A 13,930-nucleotide genomic window follows, 5' to 3' on the forward strand; every position below is an offset into this window, starting at 1 on the left:
GGTACTTCCCGTTGACCTAGACTCATGAAATTTGGTAGGTAGGTAAGTAGGTCTTATAGCACAAGTAAATGAATAAATCCAAAAACTCGAAAATGGTTACATCACAGAAAAAAAATTAAAATGTGTTCCAAATATTAGTATTTTCAATTTCCAAAGTTAGATAACTATACCAAGTGGGGTATCATAATATTATGAAAGGACTTTACTTGTACTTACATTGTTTTTCATTTATCGTGCAAAATGTCTAAAAATTACGACTGTAATACAGAACCCTAGGTGCTGGAGTCTGACTCGCACTTGGCCGGTTTTTTGATGATAAAACTAATTTAAAAATCCAAAAAAAAAACTATGATTTTATAGTTTTAAGTGTTCACATTCTGTCGGCAGTTTCCGCTTTCTGCCACGTTTTTTCTTCACTACCTAGTGGAGCCACTGTTCCAAGTTTTATGAGGTTTGCTATCGTACAATTTCCTTCAAAATGTAAATAAACGAACACAATAATCATCTTACGTTTATTCAGGCATGTTCATTATTTTATCTGTAACTAGCAATTGCCCGTGATTTTGACCGCATACAATTAAAAAATAGGAAAATCTCGCTGTAAAAGGCTTCATTAGCTACGCACTCAACTATACCATAAGAATTTCTTTTTTTAACACTATTGCTGAATTTCATACTGCTTTCATAGATTCGACTTTCACACTTGATCTTCCAACCTCTATTTTACCTTCTTAGGGACGGTTTTTAGGGTTCCGTAGCCAAATGGCAAAAAACGGAACCCTTATAGATTCCTCATGTCTGTCTGTCTATCCGTCCGTATGTCACAGCCACTTTTTTCCGAAACTATAAGAACTATAATAATAGTAGGTACTGTTGAAACTTGGTAAGTAGATGTATTCTGTGAACCGCATTAAGATTTTCACACAAAAAAAAAACAATTCTCCAATAATAATTCCCCATACTTAGAACTGAAACTCAAATTTTTAAATTTTTAGAATGACATTTAATCTTTGTAGAGCGTTGTCTCTGTCACTCATACCCATATGACATTTTGTCGGTCTGAACAACGACCGAGACAGTGCTCTACAAATCTACTGTCTCCTTCTAAAAGATCGATGTTCAACACTTTTGGCCGCATACTTCATTTTCATATCTTTCATATGCATAATAATCTTTCATTTATAGTGCAAAATGACGAAAAAATATGACTAGTACGGAACCCTCGGTGCGCACTTGTCCGATTTTTTGAAATCATGTTTGCGATTGGTTGGTGTCTCAAAATGGTTAACGCCAACTGAAATTTTTCGTCTCTATCATTTGTATGGGATTACGTAACAGAGAGAGCGCTATACTAACATCTATCCGCGGATAGAGTATAGAACAAACCTACCTTCCATAGCTCTCTCCAACCAGCTATATCTCTTAGAAATAATCTGTCACGGTAACAGACAAACAGACAGTCTTTCCCATTTGTACCTACTATTAGTTTGAACGCTTAGATGCGTCTTTGTTGACTACTTCAAAACTCTTCTCAAGATTACAATTAACTATAATAATTTGTTCATGACATTGGGAATCAAGACACATGCCTTATATCTATATGAATAGAGTTCAAAATCGCTACAAAAAGATGAATTCTCAGAAGGTATGCTAAATGACATCGTATTTATTCAGTAATTATGTACTCAAGGATCTTATAGAGCAAATAATATACTGAAATTGTATGATAATAATTATGATAGTGTTAATTTAATTCGTTAGATGTTTTGTCTAGAGACGCCATTTTTGGTTTCTGCGCATACACAGAACAATAGAATTGATTTAAAATATATAAATAATACTAAGTAAATAGAAAGAAAAAAGTTTAAATATAAAATGAGGGTACCTTTTTTGGCGGCAAAATGGACGTGGAATTTATAAGACATACGTTTGAGGACAGTTATGATGGAGTACTCACCAAAACAAGTAAGTTTCATAATATTACTTACTTGAGAAAAACATGTTAGAAACTTTTTTTTACGAAGTTGAAGAAACGGATGCTGCGATACGATGCATAGCACGTTTCATTGGCTAAATAGAATGGATTTTTGATCAAAAAAGAACCAAAAAGACCAGAAAACCAGAAGACCCAAAAAGAAGGATGTTATAAGTTTATAACGTGTTGACGTGTGTATCTGTGTGTTTGTCTATTTGTGTATCTGTCTGTGGCATCGTAGCTCTTAAACGAATGAACCGATTTTATTTGATTTTTACTTGAAAAATCGCTTGATCGAAAATGGCATCGTATTAGGTAACTGGTGGTACTGATTTATCAACGCAAAACACAAACTACTGGACGAATTAGGCTGAAGTTTTGCTTGCAGATAGCTATTATGACGTAGACATCCGGTAAGAAAGGATTTATGAAAATTCAACCTCTAAAGGAGTAAATTCGGGTCGGTAGTTCATGTGGACGAAGTCGCGAGCATACGCTAGTGTGTAGGTATATATTACACGAACCATTTTAAGCTATTTTCGACTCCCTGATAACGTAGAAACTATTGAACCTAAACAAGTAGGTACCATTTTGCACATCTAATAAAACGTTTTTGACCACTAGAATCTAAAATTTCATGAAATTAGTTTAGGTAAAAGGCTGTCCAACACAAGTGTTCTCAGTAGTGAGCCGGTGATGGGGATCATCATGATATTTTCACAGAGTTCAAGCTCGGGGTACGTCACTTGCAAATGCTGTACATGTTCGTCTGCTCCCTCGTGCTTGGGATGATGCGAGGCAGCAACGGCATCGGCGTGCTAGCGATCGCTGACTACACACGCAAAAATGACACCTACGTACCGGTAATAATGCACTGATTACTGTAGCGCTTTTTTTTTCGGGGGAAAAAATTCCTACGAACTTCGTACTCCCGCCCCCCTTAAATCCGCCCTTGGTGACTCTGAGCTTTCTTATGAGGCCCATAGCTCTAGCGTTGCTCCGTTGCGGCGTGATTGAAGGACAAACCAACTAACAAACAAACACACTTGCACAATAATATAATATGGGTACCTAATGATAGCTGCTTTATAGAGTCTGGACGCTCGGCTGATAGCAGGAATGTGCGCCTAGCCTTAGAACACTAAGCAGACCCGGTTAAAAATTCAGAACATTTAATACTAAACCTCTTTTTAGACAGCTCTTTTCAGATAACACAAATCTCGTGTCTAGACATCTTAATACTACACAAACAATTTTTGATCACGTTTCGTTTCGCATACAATTTACAAAAACAAACAAAAAGCAGATCGCTTTTATTGTGATTTTTGGCTGAAATTTCAATTTTCGTCTGCAAGTCTAAACTTAAAATATAGAGGACTAAATGATGTCCACGACTTTGTCCGCGTGGATTTAGATTTTTAAATATTCCGTGGGAACTCTGATTTTCCGGGGTGAGAATGGCGACCTCACACCGGAAAGCGCCGCGTTGGAAGACTCGCCCGCGTTTGAGGTCGGTGCCAATGAGGTGCCATTGTGGAGTCTCAAAAAAATATGAATTAGGTGTAGACGATTCACGCAGCTAATTAAGGTAAAAATATTATTATAGAACTACATTAACTCTTGTCTACATAATATATTCAGTAATAAATTAAATTATTTTTTAATTTTTAGTGTTGGCGGTTGTTGAAGTCAGTTTTTTTTAATTCTGAGAGGAGATCCAGTCTCAGTAGTGGCTCGGCAATATATTATGCTGATGATGAAAATGACTTGTTAATCCATTTTTATATTCCTAGATCCACAATTGGGACATGAGAATCCAGGGCACGGTTCTATCCTCATTCCTGTTCGGCTACGCCCTGGTCCTGGTTCCAGCAGAGCTGTACCTCAAGCAAGTGGTCGACAAGCTGATATTGACGGCGGTTCTTCTGATTAATGGGGGGTTAGCTGCTTCCATGCCTACCATCGTCAATAAGGTAACGAACAAACTGATTTTTAGGGTTCCGTACCTCAAAAGGAAAAACGGAACCCTTATAGGATCACTTTGTTGTCTGTCTGTATGTCTGTCGGTCTGTCAACTGACAGACATAGACACTTCCCGTACACCGACAGGGTACTTCCCGTTGACCTAGAATCATGTAAATCTCTATATATAAAAGGAAAGGGTGACTGACTGACTGACTGATCTATCAACGCACAGCTCAAACTACTGGACGGATCGGGCTGAAATTTGGCATGCAGATAGCTATTATGACGTAGGCATCCGCTAAGAAAGGATTTTTGAAAATTCAACCCCTAAGGGGGTGAAATAGGGGTTTGAAATTTGTGAAGTCCACGCGGACGAAGTCGCGAGCATAAGCTAGTATATCATAAAATTTGGCAGGTAGGTAGGTCTTATAGCAGACATTCGGGGGAAAATCTGAAAACCGTGAATTTGTGGTTACATTACACATAAAAATTAAATTGTTGTCATGAACTAATAATTAGTATTTTCAACTTTCGGAGTAAGATAACTATATATCAAGTGGGGTATCATAATATGAAAGGGCTACACCTGTGCATTCTATAACAGATTTTTATTTATTTTTATGCATGATAGTTTTTGAATTATCGTGCAAAATGTCGAAAAAGTACGACTGTAGTACGGAACCCTGATTGCGCGAGCCTGACTCGCACTTGGCCAGTTTTTTAACCGGGCAATCTATACCTTTTGATCAATGTACTCGGACTAATCAATAACTATTTTATGCAATATTTTAAATGAATATATGTATAGTGTATCGTTGGTGTATCATATACAAAAGAAAAAAAAAAGAAAAAACTTTTTGTAGTTCGGTTTCAACCAGAGCAATTTTATTGTGTTATATTTTTTTTAAAATTAAGTTTTGTTTTTGACTGTGATTTTCCAAGGTTGTGTTTTCATGGACGTTTTCTAAGAGATTTCATGTGATGTTTTGTTTGTTCAGGGAGGCTGGGTGGCCGTGTGCAACGCGCAGTTTCTGATGGGCATGACTCAAGCTTGCCTCACTCCTCTCAACCTCAAACTGATCTCGAGCTGGCTGCCTCCCGGAGAAAGGGGCATCTTCGGGTTTGTCATCCAGGGAGGCTAGTAGTTAATCCATCCATACTATCAATAATCATATTATAAACGCGGAAGTGTGTCTGTCTGTCTGTCTGCTAGCCTTTCACGGCCCATCCGTTCAACCGATTTTGACGAAATTTGGTATAGATATAGCTCGGATCCCAGAGAAGAACATAAGCACCTTTTTATCCCGGAAAATCAAAAAGTTGCCATGGGATTTTTAAAAACCTAATCCCACGCGGACGAAGTCGCAGGCATCTTCTAGTAGAAATATATAAAAGTAACTGGATGCATTCCACCACTAAACAGCCAGGCTGATTCTCTGCACAAAAAATGAGTCGGCCCAATTTAAACTGATATTTTTCCTTCCAGCTATACTCCTAGGCGCAATCATATCCTTGCCGATATCGGGACTTCTCACGGAATCTCGCTTGTCATGGGAACTGGTGTTCTACTCCCAAGCCATGATGGCTCTGTCCATGGCGGTGGTATGGGGCCTGCTCACGGCCAGCTCGCCAGAACGCCATCACGCCATAGGGGATACTGAGAAAGAGTTCATTAGAGAATCTTTAGCGGGGTATACACAAGTAAGGAATTCTTTTTCAAATTATTAAGTGTCTCTTTCTGAGTCGTTTTTAGGGTTCCGTACCTCAAAAGGAAAAACAGAACCCTTATAGGATTACTTTGTTGTCTGTCTGTCTGTCTTAGAATCATGAAATTTGGCAGGTAGGTAGGTCTTATAGCAGACATAAGGGGAAAAATCTGAAACCATGAATTTAGGGTTGCATCACGCAAAAAAAATGTAGTCATGAACTAATAATTAGCGTTTTAAATTTTCAAAGTAAGATAACTATATGAAGTGGGGTATCATAATATGAACCGGCTTCATCTGTGGATTTTTTTTTTTTTTTTTTTTTTTTTTAATAGATATAGCGAGCAAGCGAGCAGGCGGGTCACCTGATGTTAAGTGATTACCGCCGCCCATGAACATTTGCAGCACCAGAGGAGCCGCCGATGCGTTGCCGGCCTTTTAGGAATTTGTTGGTCCGCCCCTTGAATAACCCCATGTTATAATCTAGTGGGAACACCGCCGATGGGAGTTGGTTCCACAGTTTGCACGTGCGTGGAAAGAAGGATCTGGCGCAGCGGACGGTCGAAGTGCACCAGACACCCAGATGGATTTCACATCATGGCATCATGGTTATTAAATTATCGTGCAAAATGTCGAAAAATACGACTATTAATAGTACGGAACCCTCGATGCACGAGCATGACTCGCACTTGGCCGGTTTTTTTTCCATCTTGATATAATCAGTACCCTTATTATAAATGTGAAAATGTGTTTGTATGTTGGTTTGTCCTTCAATCACGTCGCAACGCTACAACGGATTGACGTGATTTTTTGCATGGGTATAGTTAAAGACTTGCAGAGTGACATAGGCTACTTTTTATCCCGGAAAATTAAAGTTCCCACAGGATTTTTCAAAACCTAAAAATCCAGAACGGACGGAAGTCGCGGGCATCAGCTAGTATGTACGTAATAACGTCTTATAGGCTTATATTACTTATACATATATATTACTTCGTAAGAACAGGGCCATTGAACAAGCAAAATGGCACCGACTCATTGGTCCTTAAATGTTTATTTAGTACCAATGCGACCTCAGTGACCTCTGGATTTCAAGCGGGTCGTTCATTAGTATCTAAGAGGTGGCGCTGATTTATCTAAATATATAAAAGGAAAAAGAGACTGACTGACTGACTGACTGACTGAATGAATGACTGACTGACTGATCTATCAACGCACAGCTCAAAATACTGGACGAATCGGGCTGAAATTTGGCATGCAGATAGCTATTATGACGTAGGCATCCGCTAAGAAAGGATTTTTGATAATTCAACCCCTACGGGGGTGAAATAGGGGTTTGAAATTTGTGTAGTGCACGCGGACGAAGTCGCGAGCATAAGCTAGTTTGGTTATAAAACCGTGAAAAATTTTGTTCGCTTAGGCATATTATCTTGTCATTTATATCGATTCTTATAGGTATTCTAGATCAAATAGAGTCAAAGAGCCAGTTAAATGAAATTTAACTTTAATTGCAGAAAAAGCTCCATAAGCCATGGCGTAGAATTGTTCAGACGAAGCAATTTTGGGCGCTCGCTCTCGCACACTCTGCCACCAACGCGGTGTTCGTCTTCTTCCTGTTCGAGATACCAGCCTTCCTGCAAGCTCTACAGCTACCAATTACAATTGTAAGTTTATATTTCATTTTAGGGTTCCGTACCTCAAAAGAAAAAAGGAATCCTTATAGGATCACTTTGCTGTCTGTCTGTCTGTCTGTCGGTCTGTCAAGAAACCTCCAGGGTACTTCCCGTTGACCTAGAATCATGAAATTTGAGAGGTAGGTAGGTCTTATAGCAGACATAAGGGAAAAAATGTGAAAACCGTGAATTTGAGGTTACATCACACAAAAAAAAAATTGTGGTCATAAAATAATAATTAGTATTTTCAATTTTCGAAGTAGGATAACTTTATCAAGTGGGGTATCATATGAAAGGTTTTCACTTGTGCATTCTAAAACAGATTTTTATTTATTTTAAGGCATCATAGTTTTTCAATTATCGTGCAAAATGTCGAAAAAATACGACTGTAGTACGGAACCCTAGTTGTACGAGCCTAACTCGCACATGGCCGGTTATTATTGACGATCAAGGATTAACTGTGATCGCTAAGTAACTTTAACTAACTGTCATCTGCTCTTGCCTCTTAGCAATCAAGGTTTATTTTTGTTTCAGTGCAGCTGGCAAGCAGCGTTACCCCTAGCCGCGATGTGGATGGTGCACATGACGACCGCGCCCGCCGTCGAACTGATCTACAGATTTGGTTACATTAACTACTTGTTTGACGACAAATATTTTAGGAAAATTATTAATAGCTTAGGTACCTACGTGTAAAACATCTATTATGGTTAAGTAATTAAAATAATGATAGCCTATCGGTTGAGTAAGCTTTGTTGGTTTGTTGCGGCGTGTTTGAAGAACAAACCAATAAATCAACAAACAAACACACTTTCGCATTTATTATAGTATAAAGTAGTGAGATCGGTACCGATTAGAAGAGATTTTAGTAAAGATAAGTGCGTATTTAGAAACTAGCTTATGCTCGCGACTTCGTCCGCGTGGACTATACAAATTTCAAACCCGTATTTGACCCCCTTAAGATGCCTGTCCACTAAAGCGGAGCGGAGCGGACATATGTATAGTTGACCAATCATAGTTCTATCACATGACGGAACAAAAATATCACTTTATTTCCCGACAATCTGACTGGTCTGTTCAACACGTCTCCGCTCCGCTCTGCATCAGTGGACGGGCACCCTTAGGTGTTCAGTTTTCAAAAATCCTTGCTTAGTCATAAAAACTATCTGCATGCCAAATTTCAGCCCGATGTAGTTTGAGCTGTGCGTTGATAGATCAGTCAGTCAGTCAGTCAGTCACATTTTCCTTTTATAAATTTAGATTAAATAATTAAGCTTTCCTATGCGAATTAAATGATTTTATATTTCCAATCAAAGTTGATTATTAAATTTCGATTACCAATTAGAAAGAATAAGTTTTTATTGAATAAATCCTTAATTGGAAAACTGTTTGACGGAGGAATGTTGTATTAATTGAATTTGTTGTAATTTCAGGAAGTTTCGGGATAATAATAGGATTAACGATTTTGCCCAGTTTAGTTACGAACTGGAATCACTTAGGGGTTATCGTTTTAATTGGAACCTTGGCTCTGGTTGGATTACAGTTTTCTGGATTCCTTGTAAGTAAATTAAAATTTAATCATTTTTAAAGCCGTGCTTACACCATTTCTGATAGGAGGCTTTGGCCGTGGCTAGTTACCACCCTACCGGCAACGCCGTACCGCCATGCGATTTAGCGTTCCGGTACGATGCCGTGTAGAAACCAAAGGGGCATGGGTTTAGTGAAAACTGCCATACCCCTTCCAAGTTAGCCCGCTTCCATCTTAGTCTCTTCTATCCTTCTATCTTCCCCTTTGGTTTCTGCACGGCGTCGTACCGGAACGCTAAATCACTTTGCACAGCTTTGCCAGTAGGGTGGTACTAGCCACGGTCGAAGCCTGCCACCAGACCGCAATATAATATCCTCTCCGAAACATATATCCTGTAAGACACTGATAAGCCGGCAACCATGCAGCAGCACCTAACCATTTATTTACGAAATTACAGGAAAACCATAAGGACATGACACAAAACTACCCTGGTACTCTCATGATGATGTCCAGCGTGGTTGCTAGTGTGACAGCGGCCTTAGTTCCATTGGCGGCTGGTCTGCTCATAGGAGACGATGTTGTGAGTACATAATACCTAAAAGTTTACTACTGGTTGATGCCCGCTACTTCGTCCGTGTGGATTTGAAACCGTAATAGGCTTGCGACTCTTGCGCTACGCCCCAAAAAAATCCGGAAGTTATTTGTGGGAATAAGTGTAATTTTTTGTTACTAAATTTAGTTACAAAAAAAACCGGCCAAGTGCGAATCAGGCTCGCGCAAAGAGGGTTCCGTAATTCAGTCGTATTTTTTCGACATTTTGCATGATAACTCAAAAACTATGATGCATAAAAATAAATGAAAATCAGTTTTAGAATGCACAAGTGAAAACCTTTCATATGATACCCCACTTTATATATTTATCTTACTTCGAAAATTGAAAATACTAATTATTATTTTATGACCACAATTTTTTTTTTTTTTTTGTGTGATGTAACCTCAAACTCACGGTTTTCAAATTTTTCCCTTAATGCCAGCTATAAGACCCACCTTCCTGCCAAATTTCATGATTCTAGGTCAACGGAAAGTGCCCTGTGGGTTTCTTGACAGACCGACAGACAGGCAGACAGACAACAAAGTGATCCTATAAGGGTTCCGTTTTTCCTTTTGAGGTACGGAACCCTAAAAAGACTGTCTTTCTTCAGGATGAAAGCTATCTCTACCAAATTTCGTCAAGATTAGTTTAGCGGTAGAACCGTGAAGAGATAACAAACAGACTTAACAAAGACGCGAATTCTCACTAACTTAACTTAATAATTCCAGAGAAATCCTACAAATTCGTTTACAATACCTTCAATACGCTTAGATATGGTAATTTTGTCACCGACCAAACGAATTTTAAGTAACAACTTTGTAATTTCATTCCAAATTACACTTTCATTAGAAAACAAACGACTCAGACATTGTTTAACGTCTAAATACAAACTTAAAGGCCTCGAAACTGTTAATTATATTGGCCTTTCTTAACCCATAATGACTGGTTTACATTTATCCAGTCTAGTCACTTGATTTAAGTCTAGACTGGACATTTACAACATCATCCAGTTGCTGAAAATAAGTTGGTAAGTTTTATTATATGTAGCTAATGGTCGCAACTTCGTCCACGTGGACTATACAAATTTCAAATCCCTATTTCACCCCCTTAGGGGTTGAATTTTCAAAAATTCTTTCTTATCGGATGCTTAAACATCATATTAGTAGCTATCTGCATGCCAAATTTCAGCCCGATCAGTCCAGTAGTTTTAGCTTTGCGTTTATAGATCAGTCAGTCAGTTTTTCCTTTCATATATTTAGATTTAGATGTACCTATTTAGTAAATAAGGATTGTTTTCCATTTGTAGACAAATGTAAGTCGATGGAGGGTAGTGTTCCTCTCGTTGGCGGGATTCTGTGCAGTGTGCAACGTCACGTACGCCATGTTTGCGAGCAGCGACCGCCAACAATGGGATGGCGCTGTCAAGCAGAAGTTTGGATATAGCAATGGTAAGTAAAAAAAACAGCCAAGTGCGAGTCAGACTCGCGCACCGAGGGTTCCGTACTTACTATAATCGTATTTTTTCGACATTTTGCATGATAAGTCAAAAACTATTATGCATAAAAATAAATAAAAATCTGTTTTAGAATGTACAGTTGAAGACCTTTCATATGATACCCCACTTGGTATAGTTATCTTACTTAGAAAATTGAAAATATAAATTATTAGTTCATGACCACAATTTTTTTTTTTGTGTGGTGTAACCACAAATTCACGGTTTTCGGATTTTTCTCCAAATGTCAGCTATAAGATCTACTTACCTGCTAAATTTCATGATTCTAGGTCAACGGGAAGTACCCTAGGTTATTAGATAGACAAAAAAGTGATCCTGTAAATGTCTTTTTTTCCTTTTGAGGTACAGAGCCCTAAAAATCAAAACTTATTTCTTTCATGCAGTGTCTCTTATGCTCCGTCTTTGTCTCTACCGCCATTTCGGAATGAAGCTTCTACTGAGAAGAGCTACCAAGAAACTCAGCAGTTGCTCTTTTCAAATCATAAAAAGATAAATACAACTACGCCATTTTGTGGGCAACTGAAAGCACAGCATTTAAATCTTCTGGCGGAACGGCGATAGCCTGGCGTTGACTTCTTATTCGGTTTTATGGAGTTTCGATCCCTGGCACGCATTTTTTTGCGGTACGTGCGTTTAACAGTTAAGGAAAACATCGTGAGAAAACCTGCATGCCTGAAGGTTCTTCATAATGTTCTTAAAGGTGTGTGAAGTCTGCCAATCCGAACTTGACCAGCGTTGTAGACTATGGCCAAAGCTTCTCATCTGAGAGGAGACCCGTGATCCGTCACTAGTGAGCCGGCGAAGGGTTGATGGTGATGATGATGATGATGAATCGGTTACTTATACAGTTATTGACTTGAGTCAAAGTTCATGACCCAGACTGATTTATATTATGCACCTATAGTCCGCGACATGTTGAGATGGCAATCGGGGTATGAGGCGGGGGGCCGCCCCGGTACCCGCACGTCACCCGCACATGCTCGCCCGCACTGGGTGCGCGCGGGAGCTTTGCGTGTGTGCGGGGCGTTACCTTCCTGATTGCGATATCGACCTGTCGCGTACTGTAAGTCACACGATCTTCAGTATAAGTATTTTCACAAACCTTTTCTCTGTCCAGATGTCACTACCTTGGAACTCGAAGAACTAACTGACACTAAGATAAAGAATCGACGTTTTGAAGCAGATACTGTTGTGTAAGTAAATAAATGACTAGCGTTAATTAAGTTTTGTAGTATTGTAATTGTAGCTAAAGATTAAATAAATTATAATAAGATTTATCTATTTTTTCCTCCTATCCCGGCCACGCAGCTTCTTCGGAGTTAAATATCTCTTGCTTCACGTTCAAGGAAAACATCGTGAGGAAACCTGCATGCCCGAGAGTTCTTCATAATGTTCTCAAAGGTGTGTGAAGTCTGCCAATCCGTACTGGGCCAGCTGGCAAACTATGGCCTAAACCCTTTTACAGGACGCGGCTGAAAGTAATGTACATCGGCCTTTAGAATGACATTTCGGATTTGTAGAGCGTTGTCTCTGTCACTCGTACCTATATGACGTTTTGTCGGTCTCAACGACAGGGGCAACTCTCTACAAATCTGATATCTCCTTCTAAAGGTCGATGTACATTACTTTCAGCCGCGTACTGTAACTCTGAGAGGAGACCTATACTCAGTAGTGGACCGGCGACCACCAGTCTTAGAGTTATTATAGGTTATACCTACTCATGATTAGCGGAATAAAATCCTACTAGATACCCTTAAACTTCTGAGTTAACGGCATTTCAGTTTTTTATTTACAACAAAACAACCAAATAAAACATCTCAGTTACAATTTCAATTTCAAGTAAATTGGCATCTCTCTGCGAGCTTAAATCGCATTACCTAGGTCCCTGAACTTATTTCACAGGATAATTGGCAGTGAAACCTTATATTTTATGAAGATAGGTGTATATAAAACCACTTTCAAGTTTCCAGAACGCGTCTATGTTTACCTTCTGCGGGTTCCGTATTCAAGAAGTGAGCTTTTACTGGTCTTTAACTATATTCACTGTCCAGCGCGGTGAAACGCTATAACTAACTGCCGTACTCAGAGTCGCTAATAGTTACTTAAGATTGAGTTAAAACGAGACAGATTTATGTGAGGTTATTACGTTTACGACCACGATTGTTTTTTCAGATAGTCTAATTAATCGAATTAACAGTCTAAAATAATGGAATACGTCATGTCAACTTCAGCACATACACCCGTCTTTAGTAAACAAAATACAACTTACCTACTAGTCGGCAGACAAATGAATGGAAAAAACTCAAGACTTAATATTGATTTCGTTTTTCATTTCAACGCACGATACCCTAAATATAAATAATCAAGTCGAAAACAGTGGGATCCCCTAAGAGCTCTAATAAATTCTAATCCAAGATTTTGCTATTATTGTTTTATTAAGGCTGGGGAGTTTTAACCTAATCTAGTGCTTAGTTAGGGCTTATATGACAGGGGGTTACTTATTTGCACCGAGTCCTCCACTAACTTAGGGGGGAATGTATTGCAAGACCCTTGAGATTTAGTTCATTCAAATTAGCTTCAATGTCGTAGGTAGACTATTATGATCGATTATGATTATGATAAACTAGCTGATGCCCCCGACTTCATCCGCGTGGATTTAGAATTTTAAAAATCCCGTGAGAACTCTTTGATATTCCGGAATAAAAGTTAATATTTGTTAATATTTTTTTCAGAATAGTATTAGAAATCATGTCATGCATTGCCAGACACTTATTATGGTGGCAACCCGTTGCCAGAAACCTTTCAAGTTTAATAAATTATTACCTAACGTTTACTGGTGTCTGGCGGAGGTTCAACACATCTTAATTTATTTTTGGTGATGTAACCACAAATTCACGGTTATTCGATTTTCCTCCTTGCCTGTACTGTAAGACCTACCTGCCTGCCCATGATTTTAGGTCAATGGGATAGAATGGGATAGTAAA

General features: G+C 38.8%; 1 protein-coding gene across 1 annotated transcript; it reads left to right on the plus strand.

Moving 5' to 3' along the window:
* The first annotated feature begins 1,740 nt into the window (after positions 1-1,740).
* LOC117988814 (putative inorganic phosphate cotransporter) lies at positions 1,741-13,211 on the plus strand. Its single transcript, XM_034976030.2, has 12 exons — positions 1,741-1,965; positions 2,699-2,838; positions 3,769-3,948; positions 4,939-5,077; positions 5,427-5,641; positions 7,158-7,307; positions 7,851-7,995; positions 8,747-8,871; positions 9,299-9,421; positions 10,740-10,881; positions 12,064-12,139; positions 13,178-13,211. Exons 1-12 carry the CDS (start codon positions 1,902-1,904, stop codon positions 13,194-13,196), a joined length of 1,518 nt encoding a protein of 505 aa, XP_034831921.2. The 5' UTR covers positions 1,741-1,901; the 3' UTR covers positions 13,197-13,211.
* Positions 13,212-13,930: the final 719 nt, after the last annotated feature.

This window comes from Maniola hyperantus, chromosome 15 (assembly GCF_902806685.2).
Source record: "Maniola hyperantus chromosome 15, iAphHyp1.2, whole genome shotgun sequence".
In the NCBI taxonomy this organism is placed as follows: Eukaryota; Metazoa; Arthropoda; class Insecta; order Lepidoptera; family Nymphalidae; genus Maniola; species Maniola hyperantus.